The sequence below is a fragment of the Nannobrachium achirus genome, assembly GCF_963921795.1.
Source record: "Nannobrachium achirus genome assembly, chromosome: 14".
In the NCBI taxonomy this organism is placed as follows: Eukaryota; Metazoa; Chordata; class Actinopteri; order Myctophiformes; family Myctophidae; genus Nannobrachium; species Nannobrachium achirus.
Genome location: NC_137821.1, coordinates 37,375,808 through 37,391,425, shown reverse-complemented (window position 1 = coordinate 37,391,425; position 15,618 = coordinate 37,375,808). Strand labels below are relative to the sequence as shown.

The following is a 15,618-nucleotide window of genomic DNA, read 5'->3' as shown; positions in this document are numbered from 1 at the left end:
TCCTTGTCTATTCTCGTTCTTAAGAACATAGATAAAAGTAATTGAAAAAACCCACAGCCCCCTCATGCGTCAGAAGGACGATAATCAGTCACCTGAACCAGTGAGTGACTGTCATGGTGACAGCCTCGGCCTGTCAGCCCCTTCTGCCCGGGTCACTCCGGTGGCGCGGGGGCTTTGAGCCGGGAACCGTCCCTCGGAGGGGTGGTACTGTCACAGGCCACCAGGCACGCGCTAGTCTGGGATCACTTCACTTTTCGGGGTTGTAACCGGTCTGGAGCAGAAACCACGTCATGTTGTAGTACTCAAAGGACTACAATTTGCCGGAAAGATCAAACCGGATTCAGTTTGAACCCAAAATATTACCCTGCGGTCAAGGACATACTTTTAGGGGCCTACCTAATAAACTCCTTGATGCGGAGTAGTTTTGCTTTTGAAAAATGTGTTTGGTTTATGCATCTTTTAGTCCAACTGTTAGCGACTGGCAAGACTACACTAGGCTACTCGAGCATTTTAATAGGGATTGGGGAAACAAACGGGGGGAACCAAATCAAAGCAACGCCGCTTCTTCTAGTGGTTTCCGCGCTTTAGGCGGAAACCAAACGGCCTGAATGAACACCAGGCTTTCCCCCAGAAAGCCTGGTAGGCGAGGTTAGGCACGCTTACACATAGACATCAAAGGGGGCTTGAGCAGAGATGTGCAGTGAATGTTAGAGAGGCAGGGGCTAAAATTTCTAAAAGGGCTTTTTGGTGGAAATATCGAAAATAGCAGACCTCCAAGCTCACACAACGTGTAGCGCTGCGACGCGTTGTGAGCTTGGAGGTCGGCTATTTTCGGTGCTTGCACACTGAACTAAGCATACTGGAGATTTGGCGTAACGACATGGTTTTCTACACAGAGAGACTTGCATTCAAGTTCAGGAGTGTTTGGACAAGGCAAGGCATTTCTCTTAATGCCGCCTTCAGGTATGACATGAAAAGGGGGCATTTACATTTCCTTCACTGGTATGCTGAATTCATGGTCTGGAAAGGGCACTTTTTACAGACGGATAAAAGGGCAGGGGCTCAAGCCCCCTTCGTTGTCTATGTGTGCACGTGCCTGGGCTTGAGCCCCTGCCCTTTTATCCGTCAGTAAAAATTGCCCTCTCCAGACCATGAATGCAGTTTTTACTATGGTGAAAGAAATGCAAACGCCCCTTTTCCATGCCATACCTAAAGGCAGCATTCAGGAGAATTGCCTTGTCCAAACTCTCCTGAACTTGAATGCATGCATGCTTATGTTGAAAGTATTGCCCTCTCTGTGTAGAAATCCATGCCGTTACGCCATCACTTGATTATGCTTAGTCAGTATGGTATCAAGCACCGCAAATAGCCGAACTCTGCCGTGCGACGCGTTGTGAGCTTGGAGGTCTGCTATTTTTCCACCAAAAGGCCATTTTTAGAAATGTCAGCCCCTGCCTCTCTAACATTCTCTGCACGTCCCTGGCGGTCACGGCCTCTGTCCCCTCTCCAGATTGTCTCTGTGTTGCTCCTGCCCCCTTCCATTCCCCTCTGCCACTCGCCTGGCAACGCTCCGCGCGTCCCCTGTGCCCTGGTGGCCTTGAGAGGACACTGAGAGACTTTAAAGAACTGGCCAAGTGTTCCCTTCATTTACTGGTTCATTTTACGCTTGTCAGTTCGGCTCAGTGTTTTGTTTAGTGCAGTGGTTCTGAAAAGTCTTTTGTGTCAATGTCGCGTGCCGCCCCATTTGAACAGGTTTTGTGCCAGGTACCCCCCAGAACATTACGACGCCATCAAGTCCCGTCAAAATTCATTTTTGTTGACGAAATCAACTGTAGATTTCCAAGACTAAAATCTTATGATATTTAGTCAACTAAAACTAGACTAAAACTTAAGCTTTTCAGATGACTAAAACCAAATTAAAATGTATTCAAAAGATATGACTAAAACTAACCACATATTTCAGTCAGGTATACTAGATATATTGAACAATGTTTATTACCAGTAAGACTCCCTAATCGGGAGATAAGCGACCGTAGGTCTCGCTAGAAGAGGGCCATGTGAGAAATGAGGGGTGGGGTCTCCGCGTTGCCTTGGCGGACGAATAGGTACCGGCCCCGGCTCTCCCGGACGCTCCTAGGCCGAGTTAGGGCATTTTATGTGAGCTGCAGTGGAGGGGGTCCTCCACTGGGGGCGCCACCACTTTTGCATCCGTTCTGGAGTAGCAGGAGTGGGTGGTCCCCGGGAATTCCCCGTGAGCAGCCCCGTGGGGGTGGTCATTTGGTCATTTTTGCACATTTGGTATTTTTTTTACACCTGGGGGTCCCCCAGGGTCCCTGGAACTCCGGGGGTCCTTGGAGGTATGCAAGTGTGTATGTCACATTTAATTTGGCGTTTCGATCTGCTACATTTTCTCCCTGCTCAGCAGCAGCACAGAAGAAGAACATCATTAACCATTAGGAGCAGGGAGATATATAGATATAAACACCCCCCATGGGGAACAGAATTAGCAGAGCCTACTGGTGGTGCTGGGGAGGCGGTGGCAGTGTTGCCAGACGTACGATAATTATCGTATTTGTACGATAATTTGACCCTCTGTACGATGTACGATCAATAATTCCAAAAATGCCCAAATGTACGATAATTTCGGCATATCATCAAAAAGAGCGTGAATTCACTATTTTCCCTGCCTGCTGATCTGGGATCTGGTTTGGCTTCTCAAAATAAGCCAGGAAATCAGTCAATCTGACCCTAGATCTGTACTTGGAGGCATTAAAAACACTGGTTGCATCTTTCCAGACCAGTTTCAGGCTTTTATTTGTGTAAGCTCCAAGAAGTTGCCTGCCTCCACACAGCAAATCTGATGCGTTTTTGTCACGCAGGAGTCTAAAACGAGGTCGTTTCTTACACTAAAGACGCATTATTTGGTGAAATTACGTTTTTACGCAAGTGATTCTCTTTTTTGGCCGTGTACGATAGTTTCATGTCAAATACGATAATTCTGAGCCTCCGGTACGATAATTCAACATTTCCCATCTGGTAACACTGGGCGGTGGGGGCAAGCGCAGGCAACAGTCCGGGCAAGAGCAGCAGGAAGAATGACAGACTGGGCGGGCTTAAGTAGTTGGCAAATGATCAGCTGACTGCCACGTCAGCCAATGACGTAGGGTCTGGCTTAATAAGGAGCAGTAGTGTCCTTATACAACTGCAATGCAGTGTAACCTCACTGAACTAACTTCGCAGGCTTCGCATGCTACGTCTCATTTCTGTCAAAATCAACAATGCCGCGACGGTATCGTTTTACTGGAAGGTTACTCCCTTCCTGTCACTATGCATTTTGGGGAGTGAGATTGTGTTGGTTGTGTTCATACAGTATCTATCTCTCTCTCTCTCTGTCTCTCTCTCTCTCTCTGTCTCTCTCTCTCTCCCTCCGTCTCCGTGTGTCCACAGATCTACCTGCTGGCTCCTAAGAGTGCGCTGGGCCACTTCATCAAGAAGCCCTTCATCAAGTTCATCTGCCACACGGCGTCCTACCTCACCTTCCTGTTCCTGCTGCTGCTGGCCTCGCAGCACATCGCCCGCACCAACCTGCACATGCAGGGCCCCCCGCCCACCGTGGTGGAGTGGATGATCCTGCCCTGGGTGCTGGGTATGTACTGTATGTATAGGCTGCTACAGCACTGGTTGTATGTATTTGACCCCCATCTCAAAATATTGTTTCCAGGGACCCCTCCAGAAGCAAAGATGTACAAAAGTTTGCTTTAAAACTATATACATTTATATATGTTTAAAGATTTGCACATATTTTCAAAAATAGCAGATCTACAGGTCACAACCTTGTATATCTGCTATTTTAAGTGGTGAAAATCTAGCAGACCATTACTGCATCAAAAGTATAATAAGACAAGCTACAACATAACAAAAATGTCAAATAATATAAGAAAGAGGCAAACGTAATGAAAATAGCCTGGCATTGCGAGCCGTTGTGTGCTTGTAGATCGGCTATGTTCACTGTATTTTTCTTTGGAAGCGAGTCGATGTAAATGCCTCAACTTCTATTTTCCAAGTGCTTATCAGGGTGGGGTGGGGGGGGTCCTCAGTTCAAATATGATTGTTTTGGTCAGGGTCGCGGCCTGAAAAGGTTGAGAACCACTGTACTACAGGAAAACGGGAGTCTGGACCCCCAAATTAATGTCTTTGGCCCCGGACCCCCCATAACTGAAAATATTTAGTTGCAGGGACTCCCATACAGGAGCAACATGTTTCAAAACAAAACAAAAATGTCAAACTTTGCAACAAAAAAAAATTGTCAAGGCTTTTTGAAAATAGCCAGTGTACTGTTGTATACTGTATTAAAGTTGGTAAACAGGTTTGGATGCCAGGTACACCCCTCTTGAGTGAGTGTGTAGGCAGTGTGTGCTGAGACTTTTTTTCCCCCCACATGTGTGTGTTGTAGGGTTTATCTGGGCGGAGATCAAGGAGATGTGGGACGGAGGCTTCACAGAATACATCCACGACTGGTGGAACCTCATGGACTTTGCCATGAACTCTCTGTACCTGGCCACCATCTCGCTGAAGATAGTAGCCTACGTCAAGGTAATGCTTTGTGTGTGTGCGTGCAGCGTGCGTGTGTGCGTGCATGCCTGCGTGCGTGTGTGCGTGTGTGTACTGTGCAGTTTGATAGAGTTTGGGGTTAAAGTATAAGGAATTAATTGGGATTGAAGCCTCGCATATTATGTCCAAAACCGCAACTTTTCAGGAAATGTCTCAGAAGCAGTGAAAACTGTTTTCACTATACTTTTGCTTGTCACTCTCATGCGACAAAGTATTGAATTAGTTGACCAAAGAGCATATTAAGGAAAAAGTCAGAATGCAGAGCTATACAAGGTTTCTGCCCAACAGCGACAATATATAATTACCAATAAAAGTATTTTATCCAATTTTCCTCGCAGCACGTTGGTGTCAAGTTGAGTAGTGAAGTGGCAGGCCGACAGACAGTATGACTAAATCAGTCGCCCGCCTTTCCCGCTCCACTGCCCTCGCAAACCATGAAATTCTGTTAATATGGTAATATTAACTGAACAAGCTCAACTTTTCATGCTGCTGCCACCATCACTCTGTCAGAGGCCATCTTTCACTCCAAAATGTCAGTTTATGGTTCTCCTGTTGCAGAGCTTTCTTAAGATAAATGCCACTCATTCGGCGTGTGCGTGCAACCATGCATGTGTCATCTCATTAAAGCTGGTATCCTACATCAAAACCGTTTGTCTTAAAGAGACAGAATGCTGGAAGTGTAAGGACCCATCATCGGTAGGCACCCTAATTCACACTCTTTGGGAATGTCCCATAATTGAGAGTTTTTGGAAGCAAATCTTAGAAAGGACAAGGGTTGATTTTCCATTCTGCCTTAGGCGACATATGTGCTGGGTGACCCGAAGCAGGTTGCCCACTGTGATTATGCGGATTTCATCCTGAATGCAATCATGATCGGTAGACAGGTTCCAATGAGGGGTTGGAAGAAAGGAAAGATTCAGAAGACATTTGTAGAATCGGTCTCAGGTCTTAATGGGCTAATATGTACCTTTCATTCACACAGGGAGGATAGTTTAGCCTAGTAAACGACCAACTTCCGTAATACGGTTTCCGGAAGAGGGCGGTTTACGAGGCTAAGGATAGTTAGGTATTGGGAGTTATTGTTTAGGGTTTAAGGAATTAATTATTTCTCAACGTAATCCATTCCCTATAATCGGGTGGTGTCAAACTGATGTACAGTGAAACGATAGGCCTACGTCTGAATCAGCTGCCTTTTCTGCGGTGCTGCAGGCACACAACCTTGAAATTCAGTTAATATGCTAATAGACAACTTTTCATGCCGCCTGCTGCCGCTGTCTCTCTTCAAATCATTTTTTTCATTGGGAAATGTCTGTTTACAGCAGGGACGTGCTGGCCATTGGGAAAAGCGGGACAACTCCCAAACGGCCGGTTCATTCCCGGCCGGTCCAGGCCGGCCATTAGGAAAAAAAATACAAATAAAATGTCGGCCTTCGTTCCATTTTGGGGGCTGGGTGGCCAACAAAGTAAATCGTCACTGTCGGGCAGAAGCCTCGTATCTCCAAGTTTCAAATTTGTATTTTTTTTTCGCAAAGCAAAGCCCTGCTTCATCATACAAGGCCGTTGCACAAAAGTAGTGAAAACAGCAGCTCTACAAGCACACAACGCCTCGCACCGCGAGGCGTTGTGTGCTTGTAGATCGGCTGTTTTCACTAGTTTAAATCATTTTTTAAATTATAAATACAAAACGAACGGTTTTGGACATTTTCCACCCGACAACGACGAAATATAACTCATGTTATTGGCCCACTGGCTTGTCACTTGTCAATGTCATGATCTAAAATGGCAAATCTTTGAGTAGCAGCAGCGCTATAGAGAGAGATCTCTGTCTATAGCGCGCAATGAGGGCCTCTCCAACTTTTTTTCCCAGGCTGAATCAGGGGCCCAGCACGTCCCTGGTTTACGGTTCTCCTATCGCGGAGCTTTGTAAAGATAAATGCCAATAGAGGAGGCGGATGTGATGAGAGTGGCTGGTAAAGGTTATGTCAAGTACAAACACACAGAACAGACAGCCGAGGTGTCAATGGTCCTTATTTATGTTTAATGCTGCGATCCTTAAGTCGTATGTCAACCTTTTATTGCAATTGCAGAGAAAAGAAAACAGCTAGGTGCTCACAGGAGATACAAGTGGTTAAAAGCAGTTGAACTTATCAAGTGGTGCTTCTGGATCAAACAGAATCAACCTGGCAAAGCGGGCACTGAAACTGTATTCAAATCAAAGAATAGACGTAACATTTTATAACCCAGGTCTGGGCTGAAGTATTTGTCTATCTACACAGTACTGCATTTGTTTGTATTATCTAACTATTAATTTACCGTCTGTCCGTCCGCTTTCTGTCGTCTGTCTGTATGCTGACATCACTGATACTTAACAGTGTCACCACCATGGTAACAGCCGCATGCTGAAACAATGCCCACATTTTGGGATGAGCATTCTGACATGCAACATGGTAACAGCCGCTTGCTGAAACTATGCCCAAATTTGGACATGAGCATGCTGACATCACTGATACTAAACAGTGTCGCCACCATGGTAGCAGCCGCATGATGAAACAATGCCCAAATTTGGAGACATCACAGACGGATACAACGGGTATTGCACAACTGGACGTCAATGGTGACTGTTCTGCCCAACGGGCACCGTTCTGGGTTCTCCAACATTACTTCTGACTCCTACATTCAATCCCTCATATACTGTGCATACCCCCCCTCCCCCCCGGGCACAGGACTCGTGATTCTGTTCTTTTCAAACTCCAAGGACATAAGACGTTGTATTTAATCATATCTTTATTTTTATTGATGTATTTCCATGAATCACTCGGTTATTATATTGCGTTATTAACTAATTAACATGTAAATTATACTTAGTTGACCCGAGGGCCCCCAGGGATGGAGCATCATGTAGTGAGCTTGTAGATCAGCTATTTTTTTTCCGGATGTTCGCCCCATCAGAGTAGGGACGCTAGGGTGCATGTAACTCATTCCCTGCTAGGCCCGATAGTCCTGAGAATATGTCTCTCCCCGCCAGGCCCTATAGTCCAGAGAATTTCCTGTTTTCCCAAAAAATGTAGTAGACATGATGGCAATCGTGAAATTGCATGTTTAACCCCCATAGCAACCCCATCTTTCAAAACATGGCAGCCATCTTTGTTTACATTTTAGGAAAACATAATGGCTGCTAGTTCATGAATGCCTGAACGGATTTCCATTCGGATTTATTTGTTTGAAAGCTGTGAGCAATGTACACACACGTGGTGCATGATCTAGGCATGGACATGACATTATCAGTGCACTATGAATTACATGGAAGTCTATGGAGACAGAGGCATATGAGAGTACGAAGGTATTTGCATATGGCGGGGTATGAGTTAAAGATAAAAATAAAATAAAATTATGTTGAACAGCACTCTAGGCTTTGGTGGGAAATGGCACTTTCTCTGGTATGATTACTTAAATCCGGGATGTAATAATTTTAACCCCCTCAGTGATGTTAATAGGTTTTCAAAGTAATGGGTCCCGGGACCCACAGGTGGTCATTCGAATGAGTCCCAGAAAAAAATTATGGGTCCCCAATTTGGGTCCCCATTTTATTTATTTTTTGCATTGTGAGCTTTTAGATCGGCTATTTATATTTGCCTCTATCTTATATTATTTTACAATTAGGCTAATGTTTGGACATTTTTGATAGTATAGTTTTAGCTTGTTGATTACTTTGGTGCAATAATGGTCTTTTTTTTTCTTTTCTTGGGGTAATAAAAAGGTAACTTATAAGTACAATTTAAGGTACTTTTACTTTACTGGAGTATTTCCAATTTTCATTACTTTTACTTCTACTCCACTACATCTCAGAGGCAAATATTGTACTTATTCCACTACAATTATTTGAAAACTTTACTAGTTACTTTGAAAAGTATAGCCTACATAACCACTTCAGCCATGGCTATTTTCAAAGGATATTATTTGGTAACATGTGATACAGAATAATTGTGCATAATGAGTACTTTTACTTTTAGTCCTAAAGTGTAGCCTATACTTTTACTCAAGTACATTTTGAATTCCGGACTTTAACTTGCAGTAGAAGATACTTTTACTTAAGTAAAACATTTGAGTATACTTCTGTGTATGGAGAGACCACTCGACGTAATACTATGAGAAAGTGGAGCGCTCCGGAGAACGGCTGTTGTAAATCACAGATAATTAGTTTCTCCGCTTTGAAAATCAGACGTCTTTTTATGACTTAATGAGTTTATGACCCTCTGCCAGCCTCACTGACTGTGCCTCAGAAGAGCAGCCACGGCAGTAGCTTTAGCATGTAGCTAAACGTAGCAGCATCACATCAGAGTGACAGAGAGAGCACGTTCATGCTGCTGCAGTGCAGAGTGCGGTGGCTCCGCTGCATGCAGAAAGAGACAGACAGACGGCAGGCAGTTTCTGGCGAGGATATTAATGAAACGAAATGCTGTTTGCGACACGTTCATTCCGCGGGGACCCTGACCGCGACGCTGTTGTTTTGCCAGTGTAGAGACGTCACGTTTCTGCGCCGTCAGTTGCACACGTTCTGTGGGGGAACCCCTTTTGGTGTATCACCTAACATGCTGTGCCACTATGGTCAGAGAGCGGCCCGGTGCTACGCTAAAACTCAGGCACCCATTGAATTCTGTGACCATCTACGGGCACACAGAATGGCGTCGGTGGACGATAGAACGCACTGTTGTTAGTTCTATCGTCTGTTTTAAGACTTTCTACGCGGATTTCATTTGTGTTAAAGTAGGGTTAAGTAGCATGCCTTCACCCATGAATAATGGTGGCGTCTGTGGACTTTTTAAAATATTTTTTTTTTCGCGACGTGGTAAATTATTTTAACGTGGACTCCAATGGAGGCGATGCGTCCGTGGGACCCCAGGGCAATGACGTGAATGCGTCTCTAGGCAACGTGAATGCGTCAGAGACGCGGGACGCGCACGTAATGACGTCACTGCCCCCTGGAAATATATTCAACCCTAGAAACACAGTCGGTGGAAAATCAATGAAAGATCCACACGCCACATTTAAAATCGAATGAAAAGCGAGATTTTAATGTTAATGTTGAAATTATAGAGAGACACACACACACCAGACGGCTGAGCCATCTGTAACAGCTGTGAATCACTGATGGTGGCCCGCCTACACACACACACACACACACACACACACACACACACACACACACACACACACACACACACACACACACACACTTTTCATAATACAGTACTTTTGTGCTTGCATGTGCGTTGAGCAGTGCGCACGCGCACGCCACACACACACACACACACACACACACACACACACACACACACACACACACACACACACCACAGTTGTGTGCACGTAGTACACTGCACTGCACACGTTTAAAGTTCAATGACCATTTAGAACACGTTGTTCATCAGAAGGAAAGACAGACAGGAACATTTCACAGTTTCAATCACCTTGCCCTGGGCGGGCGTGTGTGTGTGTGTGTGTGTGTGTGTGTGTGTGTGTGTGTGTGTGTGGTGTGTGTGTGCGTGCGTGCGTGCGTGCGTGCATGCGTGGAGTTTACTCTAAAAGGTGAATTTTGAAAGAGAAGTAATTCATCCGTGAACATTGTGTGAGAGAGAGAGAGAACGAAGTGGGGAGGGTCATCAGAGTTATTTGTATGGAGCAAAAAAAACTTCGTACCAAACAAAGATCTACGCCATTGGATACGCATCCAAGTCCAATCTCAACCCATTTCACACTGCTGTGCTTTGTAAAGAGCAAATGGATGGATGAATGGATGGACGGATGGATGGATTGATGTGTGTGTGTGTTTGTGCGGGTGCGTGTATTAAATCGTCGTTGTCCGTTGAAAACCTGGTATGTCCAAAACCGTTTGTTTTGCATTTATCATTTTAAAAATGATTTAAACTAGTGAAAACAGCCCCCAACTAGTGAAAACAGCACACAACGCTTTGCACCGCGAGGCGTTGTGTGCTTGAAGATCTGCTGTTTTCACTACTTTTGTACGACGGCCTTGTATGACGAAGCAGGGCTTTACTTTGCGAAAGAACGTACAAATTTGAAACTTGGAGATAGGAGGTTTCCGCTCGACAATGACGAAATGCTCATATTTAACTCTCTCTCTCCCTACCCCCCCACTCTCTCCCTCCCTCCCTCCCTCCCATGCATACAGTACAACTCCTCTCGTCCCAGGGAGGAGTGGGAGATGTGGCATCCCACCCTGATAGCGGAGGCCCTGTTCGCCATCGCCAACATCTTCAGCTCGCTGCGGCTCATCTCGCTGTTCACGGCCAACTCGCACCTGGGCCCCCTGCAGATCTCCCTGGGCCGCATGCTGCTCGACATCCTCAAGTTCCTCTTCATATACTGTCTGGTAAGTTACTCGTAGTTGTGCCGGTCGTAAGCCATTTACCATGAGAGGGAGTGGGTTGTTGGCAGATTTTTTTAGTTTGGCAACCCTGAAACAACCCTGAAACAGTGGTAAATCAGCCAACAACCCACGACCCTCGAATGGTAAATTGCTTTTCTGCCACTTCTACCATATAAATGAAAGGAAACACAGTTGTAACTTGCAAGGTTATTTAGTTACAATCGACTGCAAAACAACGGTGGGCGGGGTCCATGAGCCAACTCAAGGTTGTTGACTGATTTACCACTCAGAAGCCAATCAGAATCCAGTATCTGAACATGTGATCACAAAAAGTGGTAGAAAAGTACTCTGTTAATGTCAGAGACACCCATCGGTATAACACCAGAGGTAGCTCTACAGACTTTGTACCATACAAATGTAACAGCTGTAAGGGCAAGAGTACGTTCCTATACTCAGTAGGGCATTCACCAAATGTTGTTTTCTCTTTAAAAAATATATAGTTTATAAAGCTTGGCTAGGAAGTCATAAGAATGAGTTGTCAATGCCCCTGGTGGATGAATTTGTTAATCCTCTATACCAGGGGTTCTCAAACCTTTTTAGGCCGTGACCCCCTAAATAAACATAATTGAACTGGGGACCCCCACCCTGACAAGCACTTGGAAATGTAGGTATTACATTTAATGTGACTCGGTTCGAGGTGTTGTGAGCATGTAGATCGGCTATTTTCACAATGTTCGCCTCTTGCTTACTTAATATTTGACAGTTTGGCCAGTCCTGTCGAATATTATATATTATATATTCGACTATTCGAATACTTTGAGGTCGAATAATTCGAATACTAAAAATCACTATTCGTGAATGCCCTAATACTCAGCAGCTGTTATGTGGAATGGGCCTCCTAAAAGTCTTAAATCCATAGTCTCAAAGGACAGTTTTTAATCTGCGCACAAAAGATGGCTGAATGAAAACAGTACTTTTTCATAACTTTAAGTATACTATATCGTCTCTGTCGGGTGGAAAAATAGTTGGTGTCCAAAACCGCGTTTCAAGCTTTTTCCGTGTGACGCTGTAGTGTGACCAAGTGGGGCATTAATTTGCGCAAAAGCACAAAAAGTTAGAATTAGATAAGAGGTTTCTGCCTGACAGCAACGATATACTGTAGGGTTCCCCAATAGGCGGCCCGCGGGCCATTTTCGGCGCGCGGGGGGCTACTGTCAGGCCCCCACCAACCCCAGTAATAATGGTGGTATAAGAGCAGCAACAACACTAGTATATCGTCGTTGTCAGGTGGAAACCTTGTATCTCCAAATTTGTACGTTCTTTCGCAAAGTTCTGCTTCATCATTCAAGGCTGTCTCCCAAAAGTAGTGAAAACAGCAGATCTACAAGCACACAAGGCCTCGCGGTGCGAGGCCTTGTGTGCTTGTAGGTCGGCTGTTTTCACTAGTTTAAATCATTTTTAAAATGATAAATGCAAAACGAACGGTTTTGGACATACAAGGTTTCCACCCGACAACGACGATATCTGAACTGTCTCTGGAGTAGCGGGAACGCCACCGTCACCCCCTGCAATGTTGGTTGGCTTGGTACCCTAGACATAATTCGGCCCTTGGGGAAAACTAATTGGGGAACCCTGATATACTGTATCCTACTTCGTCAGTACAGTACACCCACACACACTATCTACTAGGGATGTACTGTACACACATACACTCACACACACATATGGGGCCCTGCAGACAAGAAAGATGCATTAAAATGCCATCTATTTATCAGCTGTTTGATATACAGTACATGTACACACAGACGCGCACGCACACACGCACAAACATTGATAAAGGTTCAGCTAAGGAGCAAATGGAAATATGAGGTATATGAATTATGCAGTGTGTGTGTGTGTGTGTGTGTGTGTGTGCGTGTGCGTGTGCGTGTGCGTGTGCGTGTGTGTGTGTAGGTGCTGTTAGCGTTTGCCAACGGTTTAAACCAGCTGTATTTCTACTACGAGACCAAGGCGTCAGACGAACCCAACAACTGTAAAGGAATACGCTGTGAGAGACAGAACAACGCCTTCTCTACGTGAGTAACACACGCGCACACACACACGCACGCACGCACGCACGCACGCACGCACGCACGCACGCACGCACGCACGCACGCACACACACACACACACACACACACACACACACACACACACACACACGAAAACCTCTGTGTGATATTGAACAAAGCTATGAAGTTATGCGTTGCTTATGCATGCTTGTGGGTTTGTGTGTGTGTGTGTGTGTGTGTGTGTGTGTGTGTGTGTGTGTGTGTGTGTGTGTGTGTGTGTGTGTGTGTGTGTGTGTGTGTGTGTGTGTGTGTGTGTGTGTGTGCGTGCGTGCGTGCGTGCGTGCGTGCGTGCGTGCGTGCGTGCGTGCGTGCGTGCGTGCGTGCGTGCGTGCGTGCGTGCGTGCGTGCGTGCGTGAGAGAGAGAGATTTAATTACTTATATGGACACACACACACACACACACAGTGTTTATGATGTTGGCTCACTCTGTGACAATCAACGTTATATATATATATATATATATATATATATATATATATATATATATATATATATAGGCAGTATATCCCACTGATGTAGCCGTAAATTCGATTCAATTACATTTTATTACAGTGCCAAATGACAACAGGTCGTCTCAAAACAGTTGACGCACAGAGAAGGTACCCATGAGCAAAGCATTTGACCACAGTGACAAGATTCAAACAGAACCAGCCCCCTTGTTGAAGGCACAATAAAGTCATCATTCAAATACTATTATGTACAAAGGAGAAAAAGGAAAAACTGTGGCAGTGAATGACACCTACTTTCTATGGGAATTTACATTTACCTCCCCTTCTGGTGATTTTCCGGCCATTTCGAAAAGAAACAAGTGATTTAGGCTTTGATTGGACAGTGTTTTTAGTGGGGCAAAGGCAAATGGCAAATTTGATGATTCAACATTTTTTCTTATAATTTCACTACGGGCATGGTTCCTAACGGGCATCGTTGCCAACGGGCATTGGCCTAGTTACTGCCGATGAGGAACTACCCTGGCCAACACGATGGTACAGTCCGACTGGGATCTCCCCACAGTGTGGGGAGGGAGAGCTTGGCAGGCGCTGCTGGCAGGCCTCCTCGCTTTCGACCTTTCCTGTGAACTTCTGAAGGCTTCTAAAGAATAAAATAACTATTATCCCCCAAAAATAAGTTTCAACCGGCCTAACGGTGAGGCCGACGTGAATGGCAGTGGATGTGCTGGATGCAGCTCAAAGTGAACTTTACTCAGGTATCTAGTTTGTCGCCGTCGTCCTTCCTGTGTCATTAAAATGACAATTTACAAGATGTTTTGGCCATTATCTCTGGAACGGAAGGTCCAATCTGCTCAGTTCAAAGCTTGTTGGATGCGGGACTTTGAGGACATTAGGCGCACAATGAAATATTCTCCGGATTTTCGGGCCTCAAAGTATGACAAATGTTCGGGCCGGGCCGGGCCGGGCCGGGCCGAGCCGAGCCTCGGGCCGGCCCAGTAGGGCCCAGTTAGAGCCGGGCTTTAAGTTTCAGAACTCTAGGCGTAACACAGAAGTTACTGAGATCGGGTGGGACATGAGTCTTGCTCGGGGACACTGTACATCAACACTTTGCCGGGGGCCGGGAATGGAACCCAGGAGGGCTGTCTCGCCATTCAGCTATGGCCACAGAGTGGTAACTGATAGGGCTAATGACTGCTATCAGCCCCAGGGCCCTGCCCAGAAGCATTGCGTCCTGTCTGATGGGAGTGATAACACAACCCAAGGGACTGATAAGCTGTATCAGCTCAGAGTTCACGGCAGAGGAGACGTTAGACTTTAATCTTAATCTGTTTATTCAATTTGTGTTGATGAAATGCTGTTTGCTCGTTGACTTTAGGTACGGTATGTCATTCAACATATACTGTACAGATCCATCTAAAAAGAATATTGTGTAAAAATAAATGCTCTTGAAACTTTAATATATTTTTTTGAAACTCATATATTCTAGATACATTGCACATTCAGTGAATTATTTCAAACCTTTTTTGTTCAAATTTAGAATTTCAAAATATTACAATATTACACAAGACCACTCAAAACAAGGATTTATAATAGAGAATTATCAGCCCTTCTGAAGTCAGAGTTGCTTGAAGTCTAGCGGGAGGTTTTTCTGCAGTCAGTTATGTATTGGTGTGCTATAGGGCATCTGCAATGCTTTTTTTTTTACACAATATTCAAATTTTCTAAGATCGATCTGTATGTACAGTGTACAACACAATCATTTTACTATAATGATTATATGATGCTGATGTAACAATAAACTAATCTGGAATACAACAGCGAGTGGCGATATACATTACGACAGCAGTGGAATCTTTTTCCACTTTTCCAAACAAGCTGCCTTGCTATTGATTGCCTTGATTATCAAGATGGCTGCCGTCGGGCAGCGTCGGTGTGATGTGGGAGCGCTTGCCCGCATTAAACCTATGATTTATCACACTATGGATGGAGACACAATAGTTGAAGATGAACTATTGAACTTTCTCCTGATCAAGTCGAGAACGCTAGATCAAGACAACAT

At 45.0% G+C, this 15,618-nt stretch overlaps 1 protein-coding gene across 1 annotated transcript in view; it reads left to right on the top strand.

The window, feature by feature from the left end:
• Positions 1-15,618, top strand: part of trpc5a (transient receptor potential cation channel, subfamily C, member 5a) — a gene marked incomplete at both ends in the record, with an annotated part of 89,464 nt that overhangs the window by 54,501 nt on the left and 19,345 nt on the right. Inside the window, 4 exons of the mRNA XM_080741579.1 lie at positions 3,448-3,646; positions 4,454-4,593; positions 10,802-11,002; positions 12,953-13,074. Coding sequence (XP_080597705.1) covers positions 3,448-3,646; positions 4,454-4,593; positions 10,802-11,002; positions 12,953-13,074 — 662 coding nt within the window. The remainder of the gene's footprint in view (positions 1-3,447; positions 3,647-4,453; positions 4,594-10,801; positions 11,003-12,952; positions 13,075-15,618) is intronic.